Source organism: Sorex fumeus, unplaced genomic scaffold (genome assembly GCF_029834395.1).
Source record: "Sorex fumeus unplaced genomic scaffold, SorFum_2.1 ptg000061l, whole genome shotgun sequence".
Lineage (NCBI taxonomy): Eukaryota > Metazoa > Chordata > Mammalia > Eulipotyphla > Soricidae > Sorex > Sorex fumeus.
In genome coordinates, this window is record NW_026606118.1 from 33,364,005 (window position 1) to 33,384,707 (window position 20,703).

At 39.9% G+C, this 20,703-nt stretch overlaps 2 protein-coding genes across 4 annotated transcripts in view; one reads left to right on the forward strand and one right to left on the reverse strand.

Annotated features, from left to right (window-relative positions):
- Nucleotides 1-210: 210 nt before the first annotated feature.
- On the reverse strand, nt 211-435 carry LOC130034549 (histone H3.3C-like). The gene has a single exon (XM_056126158.1). It carries the CDS (start codon nt 433-435, stop codon nt 211-213), a length of 225 nt encoding a protein of 74 aa, XP_055982133.1.
- Nucleotides 436-10,895: 10,460 nt separating this feature from the next.
- Nucleotides 10,896-20,703, forward strand: part of STX7 (syntaxin 7) — a 43,102-nt gene continuing 33,294 nt past the window's right edge. For 2 of the 3 annotated variants that reach the window (XM_056126223.1, XM_056126225.1), the window contains exons 1-2: nt 10,896-11,004; nt 20,088-20,238. In XM_056126223.1, coding sequence (XP_055982198.1) covers nt 20,154-20,238 — 85 coding nt within the window. In that variant the 5' untranslated portion in view covers nt 10,896-11,004; nt 20,088-20,153. The remainder of the gene's footprint in view (nt 11,005-20,087; nt 20,239-20,703) is intronic. The other variant, XM_056126224.1, reaches the window with a different exon arrangement.

Consider the following 20,703-nt stretch of genomic DNA (forward strand, 5'->3'; position numbering starts at 1 on the left):
GTGGGTGCCAGTAGCATCTCCACTTGTTCCAGCCCTGAGGTTTTAGCATCGTAAACTTTATGCCCTCTCTCCAAAGATGTGGCACACCAGCTGGATGTCTTTGGGCATAATGGTGATGCATTTGGCGTGTATGGTGCAAAAGTTGGTACCCTCGAAGAGCCGCACCAGGTAGGCCTTGCATGCCTCCTTCAGCACCATGATCTCCGAGCTCTAGGAGCACAGGTCAACCTTGAAGTCCTGTGCAATCTCGCGCACCAGTCGCTGGAACAGCAGCTTGCAGATAAGCAGCTCAGTGGACTTCTGGTAGTGTCGGATCTTGCGCAGCACCAAGGTGTCAGGCCGGTAGTGGTGCGGCTCTTTCATGCCATCTGTGGCTGGCATGCTCTTGTGGGCTACCTTGGTGGCCAGCTGCTTGCTGGGCACCTTCCTGCCCATTGACTTGTGCACCGTTGGCTTAGTACAAGCCCTCTCATTCTTCCCAACTCAGCTAGAGACTCTTTCAGGGTTAGGGAAATGAGACCTATTTTTGCTACTGTTGTTGGCATATTTAGTACATCACAGGTAGCTTGCCAGGCTCTGCCATGCAGGTGAGATAACCCCGGTAGCTTGCCGAGAATGCATCATCTTTGTGATATTCTTTCCAAAAATTTATAACTGAGGCTAATCATCTGAAGACGTTACACAAACGGAACTCTAGATATATTCTGTAATATACCTGACCCATAGTCTTTTTTAAATAAATGTATTTGTTTGCCTTACAATATTTCAAGTGTTGAGCTTTGCAGCTCTATATGTGTATAATTCTCAAAATTTCAAACACCACAATTCTAGTGCCATCCTACCACCAAGATTCTCATTTATTCATTCTTCCCACATTACTTTCTCTTTTACCTTAGGTAACAACCACAGCTTTTACTGAGAGTAAATATTAGTTTTATTGGTATTTTCACTTTGTTTCTTTATCTCATGTTCCCCTTTTGAATAAAACCATCCAATAATTGTCTTTTACTCCCTTTTGCATTTCACTTGGTGTAATTACCTTGGAATCCATTCATTTTACTCCGAAGAATACAATTTCAGCTTTTAATTAGCAGACTAGTATTCCACTGTGTACATATACCACAATTTCTTTATCTTGTCATCTATCTAAGGGCATTTAGGTTGATCCATGTTATGGCTATAAAGAATTATTCTGCTATGAATATAAGCGTGCAAATACATTTCCCAATTATTGCTTTCATATCCAATGAGTAAATTCTTAGGAGAAGTGATGATGGATCAACTAGAATTTCCATTTTTTAATTTAAAACCAGATTTATATTTTTTACACAGTTACAAATGGGTTTGTGATGATTGCGCTTCAGTCATAAAATATTCCAACATCCATTCTTTCACCAGTGTACATTTCCCACCACCAATGTCCCCAGTTTCCCTTTCCCTAATTTTCCTCCTCCTCCTCCTCCTCCTCCTCATCCTCCTCCTCCTCCTCTTCCTCCTCTTTCTCCTCGTCCTCCTCCTCCTCCTTCTTCTTCTTTGTTGCCGTCATCATCATCATCTTCTTCTTCCTTTTCCTTCTCTCTCTCGTTCTGTGTCTTTCCTTTTGGGCCTTGTGCTTTGCAATACAGGTACTGAAAGGTTACCAGGTATATTCTTTTACCTACTTTCAACCCTTAGTTTCTGTCCAAAATGATCATTTTTAGCTATTATTGCCATATTGGTCCCTTCTCTAGCTTAACTGCCCTTCTTCCCTGCCCACACGCTCTAGTGACAAGTTTTCAATCATTGGCCTATCCTTCTGTCCCCCATTTTCCCTGGCCTTGAACACTAGTCTCAAACTATATTTTCTTATATTCCAAGAGTGAATGCAGTCATTCTATATCCATCCCTCTTCTTCTGATTCATTTCACTCAGTATGATACTTTCCATGCCCATCCATTTATAAGCAAAGTTCATGACTTCATTTTTCCTAATGGCTGCATAGTATTCCATTGTGTAGTGGTACCATAATTTTTTTAACCAGTCATCTGTTTTTGGGCACTTGGGTTGTTTCCAGATTCTTTTCTGGCTAATGTGAGTGATGCTGCAATGAACATAGAAATGCAGATGATGTTTCTGTTGTATGTTTTGGGGCCTCCAGCGTATATTCCCAGAAGTGGTATAGCTGGGTCAAATGGAAGTTCAATTTCATTTGAGAAATGTCCATATTGTTTTTCAAAAGGGATGGACAAATCGGCATTCCCACCAACAATGAGTGAGAGTCCCTTTCTCTCCACATCTGCACAGCATTAGTTGTTCTTATTATTTTTGATGTGTGCCAGTCTCTGTGGTGTGAAATGATATCTCATTGTTGTTTTGATCTGTTTCTTCTTGATGATTAATGATGTAGAGCATTTTTCCGTTTGCCTTTTGGCCATCTGAATTACTTCTTTGAGGAAGTTTCTGTTTATTTTTTCTCCCCATTTGTTGATGAGGTTTGATGTTTTTTCCCTTGTAAAGTTTTACCAGTGCCTTATATATCTTGGATATTAATCCCTAATCATATAGGTATTGGGAAAATATTCCATGGACTGACTTTGTAGCTTAGTCACCATTTTTAAGGAATCTCTTTAACATTTGCCTTTAAAATCTCTTGCACCAATTTATAGTTTCATCAAGTGTTCCAGTTTCTTCTTTTTCACATCTTCCCTAATGCTTGTTTTCAGTCTATTTTCACCAACATAAGGTTTATGATTTTGACTTTCATTTTTCTCATGAGTGATGCTGATAATGTTTTTATGTATCTGTGGGCCATTTGTATATTTTTCATGTGTCTGTGTGCCATTTGTATGTTCTTCTTTTGAGAACCCTTTTCAATACTCTTAAACAGTGCTAAGGTCATAACAAAAAAGGAAAAAGAGAAAGACAAAGAATTGCCACAGATTGGAAGAGACAGAAGAAATGTTTCACAAATACAATATGGTATCCTAGATTAGATAGTGGAACAGGTAATGGATATTAGTGGAAAACTGAAATTCAAATAGTAAATTTCTTTATTCCACAATGTTATTTTTTTCGTTTTGACAAAAGATAGCATTATGATTATAGATGATAACTTTGTAGAATTTGGGTGGATTGTATGTGTAAATTAGATAGAATCTTTGTAACTCTATAGTTCATAATTATTACAAAGGGGCCTTAAAATTAAGAGGAAGAAAGAAAATATTGAGTTAAAAAGAACTACAGGAGTAAATCGCAGAAATTGGAACTACCCTCGTATATGATTGGAAAGCTTTTAGGGGAGAGGTAGGAGCAAATAGAAATAAAATTCTTTAATTCAGCAGAGTGCAAGCAGGATCCAAAACACATATACCCTAGCATTTAAAGTGACCATACAAAAATATACTATCTTAACTGGAAAACTTTGAGAATGAAAGTAGGAACTTATCTGGGAAGACACTGATAAATAATGCATCAAGAGGTACTGTCGTGGGGAAAATACATACCATGAGTCTAAAAATATGCCACATTAAGGGACATGGACTTTATTTTGAGTGCAATTATGTTTTCAGTAATGCATATTCCTTTTTATCATTGTTACTCATTTATTTTTAAATATTTATTTATTTATATTGAATCACCATGAGCTATAGTTACAAAACTTTCATGTTTGAGTTTCAGTCACAGAATGATTGAACACCCATCCCTCCACCAGTGTACATTTTCCACCACCAATGTCCCCAGTATCCCTCCACCCCCCCATCTCACCCCTCCCCCTGTCTGTATGGCAGACAATTTTCCTTTTACTCTCTTTCTCTTCTTATGGGCATTATGATTTGCAATACAGATAATGAGAAGCCATTATCTTTAGTCCTTTAGCTACTTTCAGCACACATCTCTCATCCCAAGCGATACTGCCAACCATCATTGACTGAGTGATCCCTTCTCTATCCCAGCTGCCTTCCCCAGCTCATAAGGCAGGCTTCCAACTGTGGAGCAATCTTCCTGGCCCTTGTATAATGCGTATTCTTAAAGTACTTAAAACCATTAAAAATTTTCAAAAGTGGGCTGGAGCGATAGCACAGCGGGTAGGGCGTTCGCCTTACAAGCGGCCAAAATGGCCGACCCGAGTTCGATTCCTCCGCCCCTCTCGGAGAGCCCGGCAAGCTACCGAGAGTATTCTATATGCCAGACACAGTAACAACAAAGTCTCCAATGGAGACGTTACTGGGCCCGCTCGAGCAAATCGACGATCAACGGGAGGGCCTTTACCTTTACCTTTACAGTAAACAACTGATACATTTAACAAATAACTGATGATAGCGAGCAGAATACCTGGCATTACACTTGTTTCCTTATAAAACTACATCTCAGAGTCTTTAATTTACTAAAATGAACCCAATATCTTCAAGAACTTACATAAACATGTTTCACAGTCATTTTCTAATAAATATTCTCTGATTCCTTCCCTTAAACTATATAGTCTCAAAATCTTTCCCAATGAAGTACTTATATTTCGTTTTATATGTATTTATTTTTAAGATTATAATGGGATGCTTGAGACAACTGACAGTGCTCAGTGCTTGGGCTCTTTGCTTGGTTTTCAGGAAACCATGTGGGGCTAGGGATCAAATCTGGGCTTCCCACATGAGCAAGCATAAGCTCTCTCTCTCTCTCTCTCTCTTCATCCCAGCACTTTATTTTTAATGAATATCATCAGTAGAATGCAATAATCACAAGGATGGTATGTAATGATATTTTAAAATTTGTGCTTCAAACACTCAATGGCACATTTGAAAATATAAAGTTGAGTAGAACTAGAGATAGTGAGACTGATGAGGAGACTGTCTAAGCGACAGGGTTTCAGACAATGAGAGAGAGAGAGAGAGAGAGAGAGAGAGAGAGAGAGAGAGAGAGAAGAGGGAACAAATGATTAGCACTGATGAGGGAATATAAAAAAGGATTATACTAATCATCATTTAATAATGATCCATATAAGATTTCTATGGACTGTTGAATTTATTATGTCCATGTTTTAAATCAGAGCAAAATCTGTTCTGTCCTTCTGTACCTATCATTAAAGAAGGTTTTAAAGCTAAATAAGAACAAGCAAATGATTAAGCAGAGACACGGGGCCATGTTTAAATTATAAGACACAATAATAAAAAGTCTTATGATTAGATATTTGCTGAAGCCAACTTTTATTTTTATGGCACATTTTTTAAAACAGTTATGGGTTTCACATCGTATTATAAATCAAAACCAGACTTTTATAACAGCTTGTCTCTCTGATTCCTTGTCTTGTTATGTTTTCATTTGTTTGTCTTTCACTTCTCTAGCTAAACCACATGGTGGTCATTTAAAAATATTTTTAGTTCAAAGACTGTTACATGAAGAGGGAATTACCGCCTAGCCACCAGAATATCTATTCTAAACCCAGGAGAAACAGTAGTGGCGACTTCCCCATTCTGCATGGCAGTGCTTATTAGGTGATATTTATAGCCATCTAGACACAACAAATGATTGTGTGCAAATGATTCCCACTCAAGGGATTCTGATTGGTCATTAAAATTTATGTTTTAAGAAAACCCAAAAATACTAGATTAAAAATTCAAATTACAATTATTGAAATATGAGTCACACCTCCAAGTGTAAAGCACTTGAGAGGGGATGAGTAAAGTGGCTACTTGTTTAACCTGCAGAAATTTTGAGTTCTACTGGTACATGACACCTAGATGAATTTCACTAAGTAGCATGGAGATATAAAATTATGATTTATGAACTCTTGTCTATCAATAAGGTGAAGAAAAGATAATAATTTCTTATTTATTCTAATAAACTAATTTTTTCTGTGCTATCCTAACTATACTTTCCCTCCACCCGTTGGACTGCAAATGGGTGAAATCTGCTCTTAGGTTTTCAAAGATCTAAAAAAAATCAATTTATAAAGTGTTCTAAAACATGAAAATAGGAAAGAGACCAGAAGGAATCAGACAGCTGAGCCTTGGTTCTAGCTTAGTCAGGGAGTTATGGATCACTTTAGAGGCAAACTGACTTGAATTCTGCCACAGCATGTTGTGCTTTTAACTCACCCAAATCCCCTTGCTCTATCAAAGATCACACTAAAATACGCAATCTTTCCTTCCTGAAAATTCCCAGTCTCTTCTACAAAGGTGAGCTCTTCTCAAGACAGTGCTTTAAAGCAGAGGGAGCAGGGAAATGAAGAGTTGAATTAGAGGTGACCCAGGACAGTTTGGTGGTGATGGAGTGCAATAATCTTTTACTCCTTTTCACAGACCTCAATATTATGGTTAATCTAAATATTATTGTTGTAATTCTTATTATTACATTATTGTATCACTTACAATTGGGGTTGGAGCTATAGCACAGCGGATAGGGCGTTTGCCTTGCACGCGGTCAACCCGGGTTCTATTCCTCTGTCTGTCTCTGAGAGTCTGGCAAGCTACCGAGAGTATCCCACCTGCACAGCAAAGCCTGGCAAGCGACCTGTGACTATTCAATATCCCAAAAGCAGTAATAACAAGTCTCATAATGGAGACGTTACTGGTGCCTGCTCGAGCAAAAACAATGGGAGGACAGTGCTACAGTGCTCCTTATAATTATATTATTATATTGTATTTGCTCGAGTTTGTATTTGCTATCAAATGTAGCCTGCCCACACGGCAGAGTCTGGCAAACTCCCCGTGGCGTACCCAATGTGCCAAATACCAGGAACAATGATGGGTCTTATTCTCCTAAAGAGCCTTGAATATAATCTCAGGGCTAGGATGAAGGAGACGTTACTGGGGCCTGCTCGAGGCAATCGACGACTAACAGGATGATTTGTGATTGTGATTGTGATTATATTGTATTAATTTTAATATGCTTATGTTATATTATTGTATTGTATTATTTAATATTATGTAACATAAATATTATTATTGTGACCTAAATATTAACCTTAATATTATTACTACTTAAACAATTATGAAATATAAAATAATAAAAATTTAATGGTATAGAATATCAGTGGGATGGAGCGATAGCACAGTGGTAGGGTGTTTGCCTTGCACGCGGCCAACCTGGCCGACCCGAGTTCGATTCCTCCGTCCCTCTCAGAGAGCCCAGCAAGCTACAGAGAGTATCTCGCTCGCATGGCAAAGCCTGGCAAGCGCTCGTGACATATTCAATATGCCAAATACAGTAACAACAAGTCTCACAATGGATATGTTACTGGGTCCGCTAGAGCAAACTGATGAACAAGGGGATGATATTGCTAGTGCTAGAATATCAACATTTAAATTAATTAACTCTTATGGTCAGGTAGAGTATATTGAATAAATGTGACAGTTTTTCTTAAAATAGTGTTTCTTAAATTTTTTTCTTAAAAGTGTTTTGCATGACTTAAATGTATCTCCTAAATTCACTAGCCACTTCTTCATTCTTAAATTCAATACATACATTTCAGTTCTTAATTTACTTGAACTTTCTGTGACATGTAATATCATCAACAATTTTCTCTTTTTAAAATAATTTCCTGTATTTGTCATTTACCTTTGACATAATTCCTCTTTTTCTGATTATTCCTTTATCAGATTTTCTTTCTCTGATGTTTCCTAAGCAGAAGTATATAACAATTCATTCTTAGAGTTAGTGAGCTTATAACCTCAACTTGAATCCAAGCTTACTTCTAAAAATACCTGTGAGACACTGGACATTTCAAACTGGATATTACTTCCACAGTATTGTAATTAAGCATCCCCAAATCCAAATTTACTGGATGTTGGTGTTTATTTTCTTCTTTTCACCCATTCCTTCCTCAAAGTGCAATGGCTTTATTAGCCATCTTTAGTGTCAGATAGCTAGATCATGTCCAGCTCAGTTTCAAGTACCCTAAAAGTAGAAACCATCTCTTCGTTTTCTTTTTTTGTATCTAATGATTTCAAAATCTTTTCTAGTTATTTCTCTAAGCTGTCCTCACCTTTTCTGTAATGCGTTTGCCTTAGTGCATTTTCAGTATCTCTGATATTGGGGAGTTGCTAGTTTTTTTTTGCTAGTTGCTATAATTGCTAGTTATTATAATTTCAACAGCTTCCTAAATTATGTCTGTCTGTCCCTGTCTGTCTGTCTCTGTCTGTCTGTCTGTCTCTCTCTCTCTCTCTCACTCACTCTCTTTTTCCTCTAGTCTCAGTGTTACTTCCTTTTTAGTTTCCAGCTTTCTCTGAATGTTTTTATATCAAATATTTACAAGGACACTACATCTTTGCTTAAAAGTCTTTACAGGTGGGAAATGGGCACTGGTGGAGGGATAGGTATTTGATCATTGTATAATTGAAACCCAAGCACAAAAATTTGTAAGTCTACAACTGTACCTCATGATGTCTCACTAATAAAAATAAAAAAAGTAAAATAAAATAAAATTGAATTTTCACCAAAAAAAAAGTCTTTACAGGTTTAGCTCTGCTACAGTCATTTACCACAATATACTTTTTTTCCTATTAACTTCATTTGCCTTTCCTATCTCATATTCTTCCTGTCTACCTATAGTTTGCTTAGAATGTCTTTTTAGTCTTTTTAATATTGAGGTATCTTTAAATAGGCATGACTTAGAATTTGCCCTTGATTGTTTTTTTTTAATTGAATCACTGTGAGATACAGTTACAAACTTTCATGTTTGTGTTTCAACCATACAATGATCAAACACCCATCCCTCCACCAGTGCACATTCTCCACCACCAATATCCTCAGTATACCCCCACCTTTCCAACCCTCCCCCCTGCCTCCATGGCAGACAATTTTCCCCATACTCTCTTTCTACTCTTGGGCATTATGGTTTGCAATACAGATATTGTTATCACTTCTTCTTTGGAAGGGTCTCTGACTCCATCTTCAGGCATTTTTCTCTAGGTTCCAATGTGCTGTATACAAATCTACCATAGCTTCATTTACAGTGACCTGTGAAATATTTCACTCCTTGAATTTCTTGAAGAAAATACTATATCTTAGTCATATTGGTATCTGCAGTGACTGGCACAGTACTGGCACATGGAGTACTCTGCTGATTGACTGACAAAAAGTAGAAAGAGTTTGGGTCTCTGAATTAGGTGCTTGGCACTTGTGCTGCTTGTCCGTATGCTTTTGATAATTTGGGGGTTTATTTTCTTTAATCTGTGAAATGGGCAAATAGAAATAGAATTTTGTAAGGCTTTCTCCAACTTTATTATCCCATTATACTTTACAGAGGGACTGAACCAGTTTTGTTTGTTTCCTTTCAGGTCACTTGATCTTAGCCAAAAGGCCGAGAAGTGGGCTAGAGCAATAGCACAGCGGTACAGTGCCTTGCACGCAGCCAACTTGACGACCCAGGTTCGATTCCTCCGCCCCTTTTGGAGAGCCTGGGAAGCTACCGAGAGTACCTTGCCCGCCCGGCAGAAGCCTGGCAAAGCTTGCTACCTGTGACGTATTCTATATGCCTAACACAGTAACAACAAGTCTCACAATGGAGATGAGCAAATCCATGAACAATGGGAGGACAGTGCTACCATGCTTTCAGGTCACACCCTGTAATGCTCAGTGCTTACTCTGCGCTCTGGGATCACTCCTGGCAGTGCTCAGGGATGCTGAGGATTAATTCAGCTTCTGCTGTGCAAGGAAAATGCCTTACCTGCTCTACTATGGTTTCATCTCCCAAGAGACTGAATCAACTTATCTGACTGAAAATATAATATAAAAATCGAACCCCTGGAAAAACCGATTTGACATTTGAATCTGAATTTCCACTATATCTTGATAAAACAGATTAGTGAATGAAATTAGGTTTATATTCCTAAAAGTCTACAATAAGCTCTGGTTGAATCATACTGCCCCTTTCAATGTACCTCCTGCTGGTCAGCAAGACCAACACACCGCCCACCTGCCCCTTTTCAAAGAGGTAGAGTGTAAGATGCTGTTTATCACACTTGAGTAAACATGAGAAATTAAAAGCATGTCGTTTTCTCATTTATCTCTTAAAGTAGAAAGATTAAAAAGGGAGAGAGACCATTGCGTTTCTTCTCCATGGCTCATCTCACTCTCTTATGTACTATGCGTGTATGTACTATGCGTGTCTTATACATGTATGCAAAAATGCCAAACCACGTAGCATTTGCTCAAAATATTCTGTTTCTGCCCCCTCTACTCAAGTCTAAGAGCATTTGGACTTTTGATTTTGATATCATAATGAGCCTTTCAGAAAAATCAGTTTTGCCTTCACATAAGCAAGGTGCAAGCTAATCTTATCTTCTAATTAATTTGCTGAGGTATTTCGCCTGAAGCAATTGATGCTCTTCACTTAACAATTCCATTGTTTGAACTTTAGGATATTCTCTGCCCCCGCCCCCTTAAAAAAAATCTGCCTTTCAAGCACGCTTAGAATGACCGGCTTGTGCTATAAAAATTTACTCCCTAATGGAGCACACGAAGGTGACCCCACTCTCTGCTTTATTGTTCCTCCTAGGACTGCAGATTTGTGATCCCACGTTTTACTGGAGCGATGAATACATTCTATCACCGTTAAGCGTTAGGAAGCAAGAGACAGGCATGAGCTGATGGGGCGGGCTAAAGACACGCATCCGCAGAGTCCCGCCTCACTCGAGAAAAAAGACAGCTGCCCTTCACCTCCTCTTCTTGTTTCTTGCAGGCAGGCAAAGGAATTCACCATCTGCACCTTTAGCTTCCAAGAACAAGTTTGAATTTTGCTCATACGTCGTTCCAGCCCAACGCTCCGAGCCCCCGGCACTCCGCCGCTTTATTATAAGCTCAGGTCCAAGGGGAGGCGGGAGGACAGCGCCTGTCACTCATCTTCCTGGGCCAATAGACGTGCAGCAAGCCACGCCTCCTTTCCGCGGACCGAGTCGCGGGCATGCGCACTGAGCGACCCCACGCCACCGCCCATCAGCTGAGAGTCGTCGCTGGGGCTGTGCGGACGCTGGGAACCGCCGGCCCCGAGCGGACGAGCCGGAGGAGGAGCGCGCCCTGGAGGAGGTCAGGGTAAGAGGATCCTGGGAAGGGGGTTCCCTTGGCTGCGTGTCCCCCGAGCCACGGCGACCCCCGAGCCGCCCGCTCCTCCTTGTTTGGTCCGCATTGTCAGGTGGCCGCGGCTTTGCGGCAGGCGTTGGCTTGGCGGAGGGCGTCGGCTGCGGGACCGTGCGGGGCCGCCGCTGCTCTTGTCCCCCGCCGGGCCGGGCCGGGCCGGGCGCGGGGCGGTGCAGTGCGGTGGAGCCGGTCAGGCGCCCGACGCCCTGGGGACGCCCCGGGGCCTCCCTTCCTCCCCGGGTGCAGCCGGGCGGGCGGGGCCGCAGCCGGCCGGGGCCGGCCAGCAGGAATCCGGCTTCTGCCTGCAGCAGGTCGCGGAGTGAGCTCTTGGGTAACCGCACGGTTCCGACCCGGACACTCCTTGAAAGTGCTCGTCTCAAGAGCACGTTAGAGGACCTGGACCTCGGCGGTGACCGCGGTAAAGGCTGCGCAGACGTTCGCTCGTTGTAGTTGTTTTTTTTTTTTTTTCCGGTTCGGTCTGATGACTGACACACTCGCTTTGATCGCAGTGCGTGTCATTAGTTGGTCTTCATCAAGGCCTCTATGCTGTTTTAAGATGCAGTCACCAATCTTTGATGTTTGTTTCTTTTTTTTTTAGGGTCCTTTAAAAAATTTGGGCAAGACCCCGCCCTCCCCACCCCTGCACTCAACCCAGCATTGCTCTTTCCCATTCAAATGCTTTATTATTTGCTCTCTCTCTCTCTTTTTTTGAACACACACACACACACACACACACACATAATTTGTTTAATTCAGATCAGTGTCTTCTGATTATCGCCAGCAGTAGTTCCAGCTTGCTCAAAATCTGGAAGAAAAGGAAGTGGTTATGAAATGCTGTGCTGTGTAGTAATCTTGGGGGTGGGCATGAGTCTCACCAGCGCCTAACCCCCAGAGCTTTCCTTGTCCTGGTTGTGGACAAACTTCTGCTTTACAGACCACTTTGAGAAGTTTGTCTCAAGGCTTCCAAGTAGTTAAGAATTATGTTCTAGTTTGGAAGTTTGTGTCGAAGTTAGTATGATAATCATATTAATTTGTTAAAGTCTGCATCTTTTTTTTTCCAGCCCCCCTCCCCCCCCCCCCACACACACTACTGCTCCCAATAAGAAATTCAACCGTGATTTGAGTTAGGATTGCAAATGTGGGTGTTTGAAAACTAAATGACACAAAACACCTGTAAGGCAGCTGACTCAACTTTGTCTTGGCTCTACTTAATTTGAAAGTTGAGTGTGTGAAAGAGGGAAAAAAAATCCAAAAGTAAGTTTTGTCACCGGATAGTCACAAAGCTACGGTTTCATAGTATAGTAGTTAATTGGCTGGGGGGGGGGGGCTGAGCTAGAATGCAGATAATATAATTTATTTGAAGAATACTCAGGTCCACATTCACGCTCACATCCCCCTTTAAAGTACCCATGCACCTGCCACTATGGATTCCACAGAATGACAGTGTTCTAATATTTTATTACAGAGGTAGAAATAGGTAATAAGCAACATATTCAGTAGCTCATTTCAAGTAAGGCAGCAAGTTAAGAGAACCCTGCAGAGTGGCATACTTCTCATTAAAGATCCCAGTGGTCGCCGAAAATTTCCCTAGCATGTGATGGGAAGTTGGGGTAAAGAAACCAGTCACATGGAGATCATGGGATAACTTCCAGGGAAATGACATCCAGAAAAGTCCCAGAGGCAGCAATAAGCCTGGAAATTTAGAATCTGAAAAAAAAAAAAAAGCAGAATTTAGTTAACCTCAGACTGGTATGTGTTCCTAGGAAATAAATGCATGCATTATTTATTTTGCAAATATATATTAAACACTCCTTGGAGAAGAGAGCAGTTCACACACACAGTCTTCCCCTCGGGAAACTTACGTTTTGAGACATGACATGGAGAAAGTCTAGAGCTTTATGCTCTTTCTCACAATTTAGAAAATGAAACTATTTTTGCTTCTCTATCCATGCTATATTTATAGAGCAGACGATTTATGCTTATTGATTCTGCAGTGTGTCTAGTAGTAACCCAGGGTGGCATTGGACATTGAAGATTTCATTTTGATCCATCTTTTGTACTCTGAAGATTCACATTTTGAATATCGTACTTTGATCTTGTCTTTGAATATTATTCCATATATTCATTAAAAGGTTATTAGAATGCTTAGGTGAGCACTGTTCAATAGAACTTTCTGTTATGATGGAAATGTTCTAAGCTTCTGATCACATACATATGATTGAGCACTTGGAGGGTGGTGATTGCAACTGAGGAACTGAAATTTTCATCTAATTTCATTTTAATGTGCATAACCCATGAGGATAGTGACTCCATTGTCAGATACTACAGGTATAAGATAATAAGTTGTTATTTTGATTAGTACAACTAGGAATTCTGAACAGGCTTTCAAAAGTATTCACTGAGTATTGTAGCACTCTTTAGCTCTGGACTAGGTGCTGGTGGTTGATGAGGAAAGCAAACTTTGGAATAACATGGTTGACTTAGCCTGTATGCAAAGATAAACTTTTACGTTCTTTTATAGTTAGCTGCCTATAGTACATTTTTATAGTACAGCTAATCATTTTGTCTTTTTATCTTATTTCATCATAAAAGGCATTCATTGTTGCATTTTTTTCTTTCTGATTTTTATTGAGGTACTGTGATAAACTACTATTGTCACTGTCCTCCCATTGTTCATCAGTTTGCTTGAGGAGGCCCAGTAACATTGTGAGACTTGTTACTGTGTTTGGCATATCGAATACGTCACTGGTAGCTTGCCAGGCTTTGCTGTGTGGGTGAGATACTCTCGGTAGCTTGCTGGGCTCTCCGAAAGGGGCGGAAGAAAGAATTGAACTCGTGTCGGCCGTGTCAGCTGTGTGCAAGGCAAACACCCTACCTGCTGTGCTATTGTTCCAGCCCAACTACTAATAGTAGTTAAACTACTATTAACTATACATTTGATGGATTTATCATTGCCACAGCACACTAGCCACCAGAGTGGCTACTTCCTTCCACCCTTTTCCCCTCCCATCAAACTACTCCCTAGATATGCATAGCTAAATAAAGCTAAATTCCTGAAATCCCATGTTAGTATTGTAGCACTGTCCTCCCGTTGTTCATCGATTTGCTCGAGCAGGCCCAGTAACGTCTCCATTGTGAGACTTGTTGTTACTGTGTTTGGTATATCGAATATGTCACAGGTAGCTTGCCAGGCTTTTGCCGTGAGGGCGAGATACTCTCAGTAGCTTGCCAGGCTCTCTGAGAGGGGCGGAGGAATTGAAAATCCCACGTTATATTTTAGATATCACTATGGAGTAACAGAAAACTAACTTATTTAGTTCTGTGACCTTGACCCACTTAGATGAGTCTTTTACCAAGTCTGTTCCTCATCTAAAGATTGGATTTAGTGAAATGTCATATATTTCTATATGACATTCTGCAAAAAAGTGGTAAATCAGTTTTTCTAACTGAACGGTCATGATTTTGTTATACAGGGAAATGTATAACTTTTTTTTGTATAATTTTTTTTTCACATTTTTATATAACTTTTTAGTGTCTAAAATATGGACTTTAATTTTTATCTCTTTTGCTTATATTAAGCAAGTTCTAAGAACCAGTTGAGAAAAGAAATGTAAATGCGCAGAACCAGAGCTAGAGTACAGTGGATAATGCTCTTCCCTTGAACGTGGCTGACTCAGGCTCAATTCCTGGTACCATATATGTTCCTCCTACTCCCCTCAGGAGTGAACCCTGGGCACAGATCCAGGAGTCATCCCTGAGAATTAAGTGTGGCCTCAAAACAATAACAAAAAATATATAAATGTCCTAAACACACTGTGTGTGTGTGTGTGTGTATAGTGAGCTCTGAGTAAATATTAACCATTATTTATCTTGTTGAATTTTATCTCATTATTTGCAAATTGCTTTTCTTTATTTCTAACTGAGATGAGGTGATCACACTGTGCTCCTTCTCTAAGAAAAGTTCAGCGATTCCAACAGTAGCAGCTTTTTGGTTGAATGAAGCCCAGTTTTCTCACCAGTAAAACCTTTCTCAAATTCAGTTGTTTGAGTAAAGAAGTGAGAAAAATTTGGTGGGTTTTGCAGTTTTAATGTTTGCAGTAATGTGGTTGTTTCTTGAGTGAGGGAAGAAGAGGCCTTGAAAAACAGTAGGGTTCAATGCTGTTGGCCAGGCAAACAGAAGCAAAGATAAACCAATCAGACTATATCAAACTAAGCAGCTATGCACTGCAAAGGAAAGATTGACAAGAATAAAAAAGACTTCACAACTGGGACAGAATGTTTGCCCATCACTCATCTGATAAAGGGTTGATATCCAACATACATAAAGCACTGGTAGAACTTTATAAGAAAAAAAAATCGATGAACTCCATCAATAAATGTGGGGCAGAGAAGAGCAGAAACTTCCTCAAAGAATACATACACATCACTAAAAGGTATATAAAAACATGCTCAGTTTTAGTTATTAAAAAATAAAAAAATAAAAAAATAAAATAATGATTATCACCTTGGGCAGGAGTGATAGCACAGCGGTAGGGCGTTTGCCTTACCAGCGGCCAACATGGCCGACCCGAGTTCGAGTCCTCCGCCCCTCTCGGAGAGCCCGGCAAGCTACCGAGAGTATCTCGCCCGCACGGCAGAGCCTGGCAAGCTACCCGTGATGTATTCGATATGCCAAACACAATAACAACACGTCTCATGATAGAGACGTTACTGGGCCCGCTTGAGCAAATCTATGAATAACGGGAGGACCGTGACCGTGATTATCACCTTACACCAGTGAGACTGGCATACGTTACAAAGAACTCGAACAACCAGTGTTGTTGTGGATGTGGGAGAAGAGCAACCATCATTCATTTACTGCTGCTGGGTATGTTGACTGGATCAGTCTTTTTGTCAAACATTACAGACAGTTTTCAAAAAACGAGGAATTGAGTTTACATGTGACTCAGTATTTTCACTTCTTCGCATCTATCCCGAGTACTCAAGAACTATTCAGATAAATCATTTGCACTCCTGTGTTTGTTGCAGCATTATTCATAATAGCCAAAACTCGGAAACAACCCAGGTGTCCAAGAACAGATGACTGGATAAAGGAACTATAGTACATATACACAATGGAATACTCCTTGGCTTTAAGAAAAGATGAGATCATGCAATTTGCACCTATGTGAATGGATCTGCAGAGTATCATGCTGAGCGAAGTTAGAAGAAGAGGACAGACACCGAATGATGTACCATATGATACATGGAAACATATAACATAAAAGGAAATAACAAATGACCGAAGACAAGAAACTGAAAACTGGTCTTCAGTCGGAATCTTACCACAGAGGGCTTACACAGATGGTGGTGGGGAACACTGGAGTAGGGGACAGCGAGAGACAGAGGTCCAGTGTTAGAAGTGGCGACTCTGCTAGGGAGTATGGTGCTAGAGTACTTTATGTTTAAAACCCTATCAACCCTCCCCCCCTTTTTTTCTTTTTTTAAGGAAGAAAACAGTTAAAAGGTTCACAGTAGGTTGTCTGAGTTTTGAGAATGATTGAAACCGCTACAGTCCTTAATTCAAGACATGAATTCAAGGTGACAGGATCAATAATTATCACCTACAGTCTGGCAGTAGAAGGCATTGGGTAATAAAGTGGTTCTGATGCAGGTGCAGTTGCCATGATCCGTTTATGCTAGCCCTGAAAGATGTAAGGGCAGATCATACCTTTCTATGGGTAAATTGGAAAAACTTTTAGTCCCAGATGTGCATTATCTCATTTTAATCCTAGCAGTAATTCTAAGTGCTAAGTGTTTTTGCCTGTGGTAGAGATTTCCAGTTGTTCATCTGGAAGCTAAAAAGATAGTTGGCAGGTCCATTTAGCTTCAGAGATATGACAACCCTGAATAACTCATTGGATTTGTGTAGAGCCACAGAAATAGTCAAAGACTGAGCATATGTATTGCATATCAAGGGTTCCCAAGAACTGCTGGGAGCCCAGAACTGTGAGTAGCCTTTAGTATTAGCCTGCATGGCCCCCAAAACAAAAAGAACATAGTGTTAATGTAGAGTTAAGGGTATGACTTGAAACAGGTATGGTACAATCATATGTGAAGCTTATAGTGATATTATATGAATTGAAGAGGTTCCTCTAAGAGAAGACGTAAGTAAGAAAAAGAAGCAATTCCTTATTTGATGCTTATGGTGACTGGAAGCCAGGTTTTCTTGAGATAACATTGAAAGGACAAAAAGAATATCTTTGAAGTAGGAGAAAATTTCTTTCTGTGCAGTGGAATATTATTTGGAATAGTATAGCAAAAAAAATGACTATCGATACTCATTACACTATGAATAGAACTCAAAAATGCACTGAGAAGTCACAGAACAACACATATTGTATTATCCCATGCACATTAATTGTACGAAACTAGAAAACTAATAGACATGAAATAGAATAGTGATAGTCTATAGGTGGAGAGGTTTGCAAGACATGACTAATGACTGTCTGGGAATGGTGGTTTGTGGTATAATGAGATACTCTAAAATTGATCATGTCTGTCCAACTTTGTGAATATCTTCAAACACCATACGTTTGTACATTTTAGAAAGCTGAATATTATGGTATGTCACAGTAAAGCTTTTTTTTTTCCACTCCTGGCTCTTTCTCAGTGGTCACTCCTGGCAGACTTGGGGGACCATATGGGTGCCAGGAATCGGCCCTCGTCAGATGCATGCAACCTTATCCACTGTTACTATCTGCCTGGTCTCCCAGAAAAAAAACTCTTTTTTGCAGGAAAAATGTAGAATTTAGAGATCTATCTGGTGTTTTGTAGGATTCTTGGAATGGAATTGGTCTCATTGTCTCTAGAATTTCATTCTTGTTCAACATGGTCCCCCGTTCCTTCCATGGCTTCCAGTCTCAAATCCAAGACCACCTGGAAGGATGCTCATTCCTTCTACCCTGCTGTAGTGGTTATGCTGAGTTGAATTTGATCGGTATGGAAAGTATCTGTAAGCTCCCTGAAGTTTGGGGTGACTTGGTACTTGGCATTAGGCACCAGTTTCAAGGTTGGGAACCAATGCTGTTCTGCCTGTCTCAGCAGGTCAGCTGGGGTACTCCCAGCCTAGTTTGACCCTTAGAACAGAGTCCTACATACCATTATAACTTCCCTCTCAGAACCCTCCCGTGACTTCTTACAGTATCGTATTGAAACTAAACCTAGCATCAGGGTTTAAATAGGGAGCACTTCCTTATTTATTATGTTTCTGTTTGGACATTTGTGTGGAAGCACACTAGGGTAGCTTTGGAAAAAAGAATCCTACCACCGCCTCACAGGTGGGTTGCACTGCTTTTTCAGTTACCTAATGTTTATGAGCCGTAGCTCTTCTCTTTAAGATGAGGTTTATGCTGTCACCAACTTGAAAAGGAGAATTTGAAAATTAGATGGCACACGGGTAATGCTTTTCACTTTGCCGCTGCATAATATCTTCCCTCTCTTCCCTTTGCTCTGTTGTATGCTGCTTGGCCCTGCCTTGAGCCATCTGATTCAGGTTTCTCCAGGAACTTCCCTTCCCTTTATATCACCCCAGTGGTAAATGACACACTGCATTTATGCTGTCCTCATATCCTGGGCCTTTTCACACCAGGTTTCTCATCTTTAACCTTGTTTTTTATACCAGCCAAACCCAGGTATCCAATATTGTGTTTGTTCAGTCAATTTTAAGTAAATGTAGTTGTGGTATTTCCTTTTCCTAACTCTTTCTTTCTTTCTTTCTTTCTTTCTTTCTTTCTTTCTTTCCTTCTTTCTTTCTTTCTTTCTTTCTTTCTTTCTTTTTTTTTGCTTTTGTATTTATTTGGTTGCTTCACATTATGGACTTTTTGTTTTCTTAAGTGACACACTGACTTTGAGCAAATATGTTATCTTTGTTTGCTTGCTTGCAGTTTCCAACCATGGCTTCATGCTGACATATAAGGAACTCAGTCTCAGAGAGTTGGCTTACAAAGTTACTGCTTGTAACTTGTCAGTACTCACTGCATAGGAGTGAAAGAGAGGTATATTGTTAGTTGAAATTCTTTGTTATTCCCTGTAGTACTGAATGGAAGGGCATGTCTTTTCATTCTCCATGGTATGGACTGAAAAAAGAACTTCATTTTACCTACCCCTGAACACCCCACCCCCACCCCCAGCCCACACAAACGCCAATACCATAGTACTACTTAGTGCCTGTTGTAAGAGGCTGATTTCTGGGAAAAAAAGTTATTCCTGTTGTGTCAGGAAGTGGTAATGAGCATTTTATAGTGTTCCTTTATTTTGCTTGTCAACTCTTCTTTCTCAAATTTGATCTTCTTTCCCAGTAAAATTGAAGTCCTGGTAGTCTTATGATTCTGAGCTGAGAGTGTATTAAATTATATATAACACAAATTCTGGGAATATTCTGAAATCTGTGTTTGATTTAACAAATAAGTATTCTGTACTAGGAATTATTTTCAATATTGTGGAAAGAAAGGTAGACAGCTTGTGGGCCTTTCCGTATATTTTTTTACATTTACTCCAGGAGAAAGTGCATAAACAATTAAAATTATGTACAGAAAAGGGACTGAATAACTCATCCTCCAAGAGAACAACAATAAAAAAAAAGTTCAGAGAGAATGTGCAATATGAACATTTAATTAATGTGTTACTGCCCTGTCAAATACAATTTTTTTTTTTGCTAAACATGAGAGTTTTACTTGCTGTGCCCCTTAGCTAAACTTCAACTCTGTTATGCTAATCAAGTTAGTAATGTAATATCCCAGATTGATAATTTGGAAAGTGAAAACCAGTGTCTTTAAAAATAAATTATGTGGGGGCTGGAGTGATAGTACAGTGGGTAGGGTGTTTGCCTTGCACACTGTTGACCCGGGTTCCATTCCCAGCATCCTATATAGCACCCTGAGCACCGCCAGGAGTAATTTCTGAGTGCAGAGCCAGAATTAACCCCTGTGCGTTGCTGGGTGTGACCCAAAAAGCCAATAAATAAATAAATTATGTGATTATTTCTTTTTATTATTTAGGTGGCTGCTTTGAAAACAGCACAGTTCACCAGCATCTGATGAAATTATTGACAAAGCAAATCAGCCATGTCTTACACTCCAGGAATTGGTGGTGACCCTGCCCAGCTGGCCCAGCGGATCTCTTCCAACATCCAGAAGATCACACAATGTTGTGAGTTGAGTTATAAATTGATTTTGCTACTAGTTTTCTGTCCATAGTTGAATCTCAGTACAAGTTCATAAAAGACAAGAATTTATATTGAAGGGAGAAAAAGCATTTGTTAGGAAGAGATTTTAGGGCCCAGAAAGAAAGAAAAAGAGTAAGGCACTTGCCTTGCATGGGACTGACTCTATTTCCTGTCCTCCTTATCACATACAGTCCCATTGAGTCCGTTAGTACTGCTCAGGGTCACTCCTGAGCACAGAGCCAGAAATAGCTGCTGAGTACCACTTAATGTACCACTGAGTATCCCCAAACAAAACTAAAAGACAAAATAAAGTTTCAAACAGATTAGAATTCTTTAGAATTCTAGAATATAAAAATTACATATGAAGAGTTAACATGAGACCTTTTTTTTGGTAGGATATCTGACATGTAATCTGTATAATTTCATTCATTAATTAAACATTTCAAAAT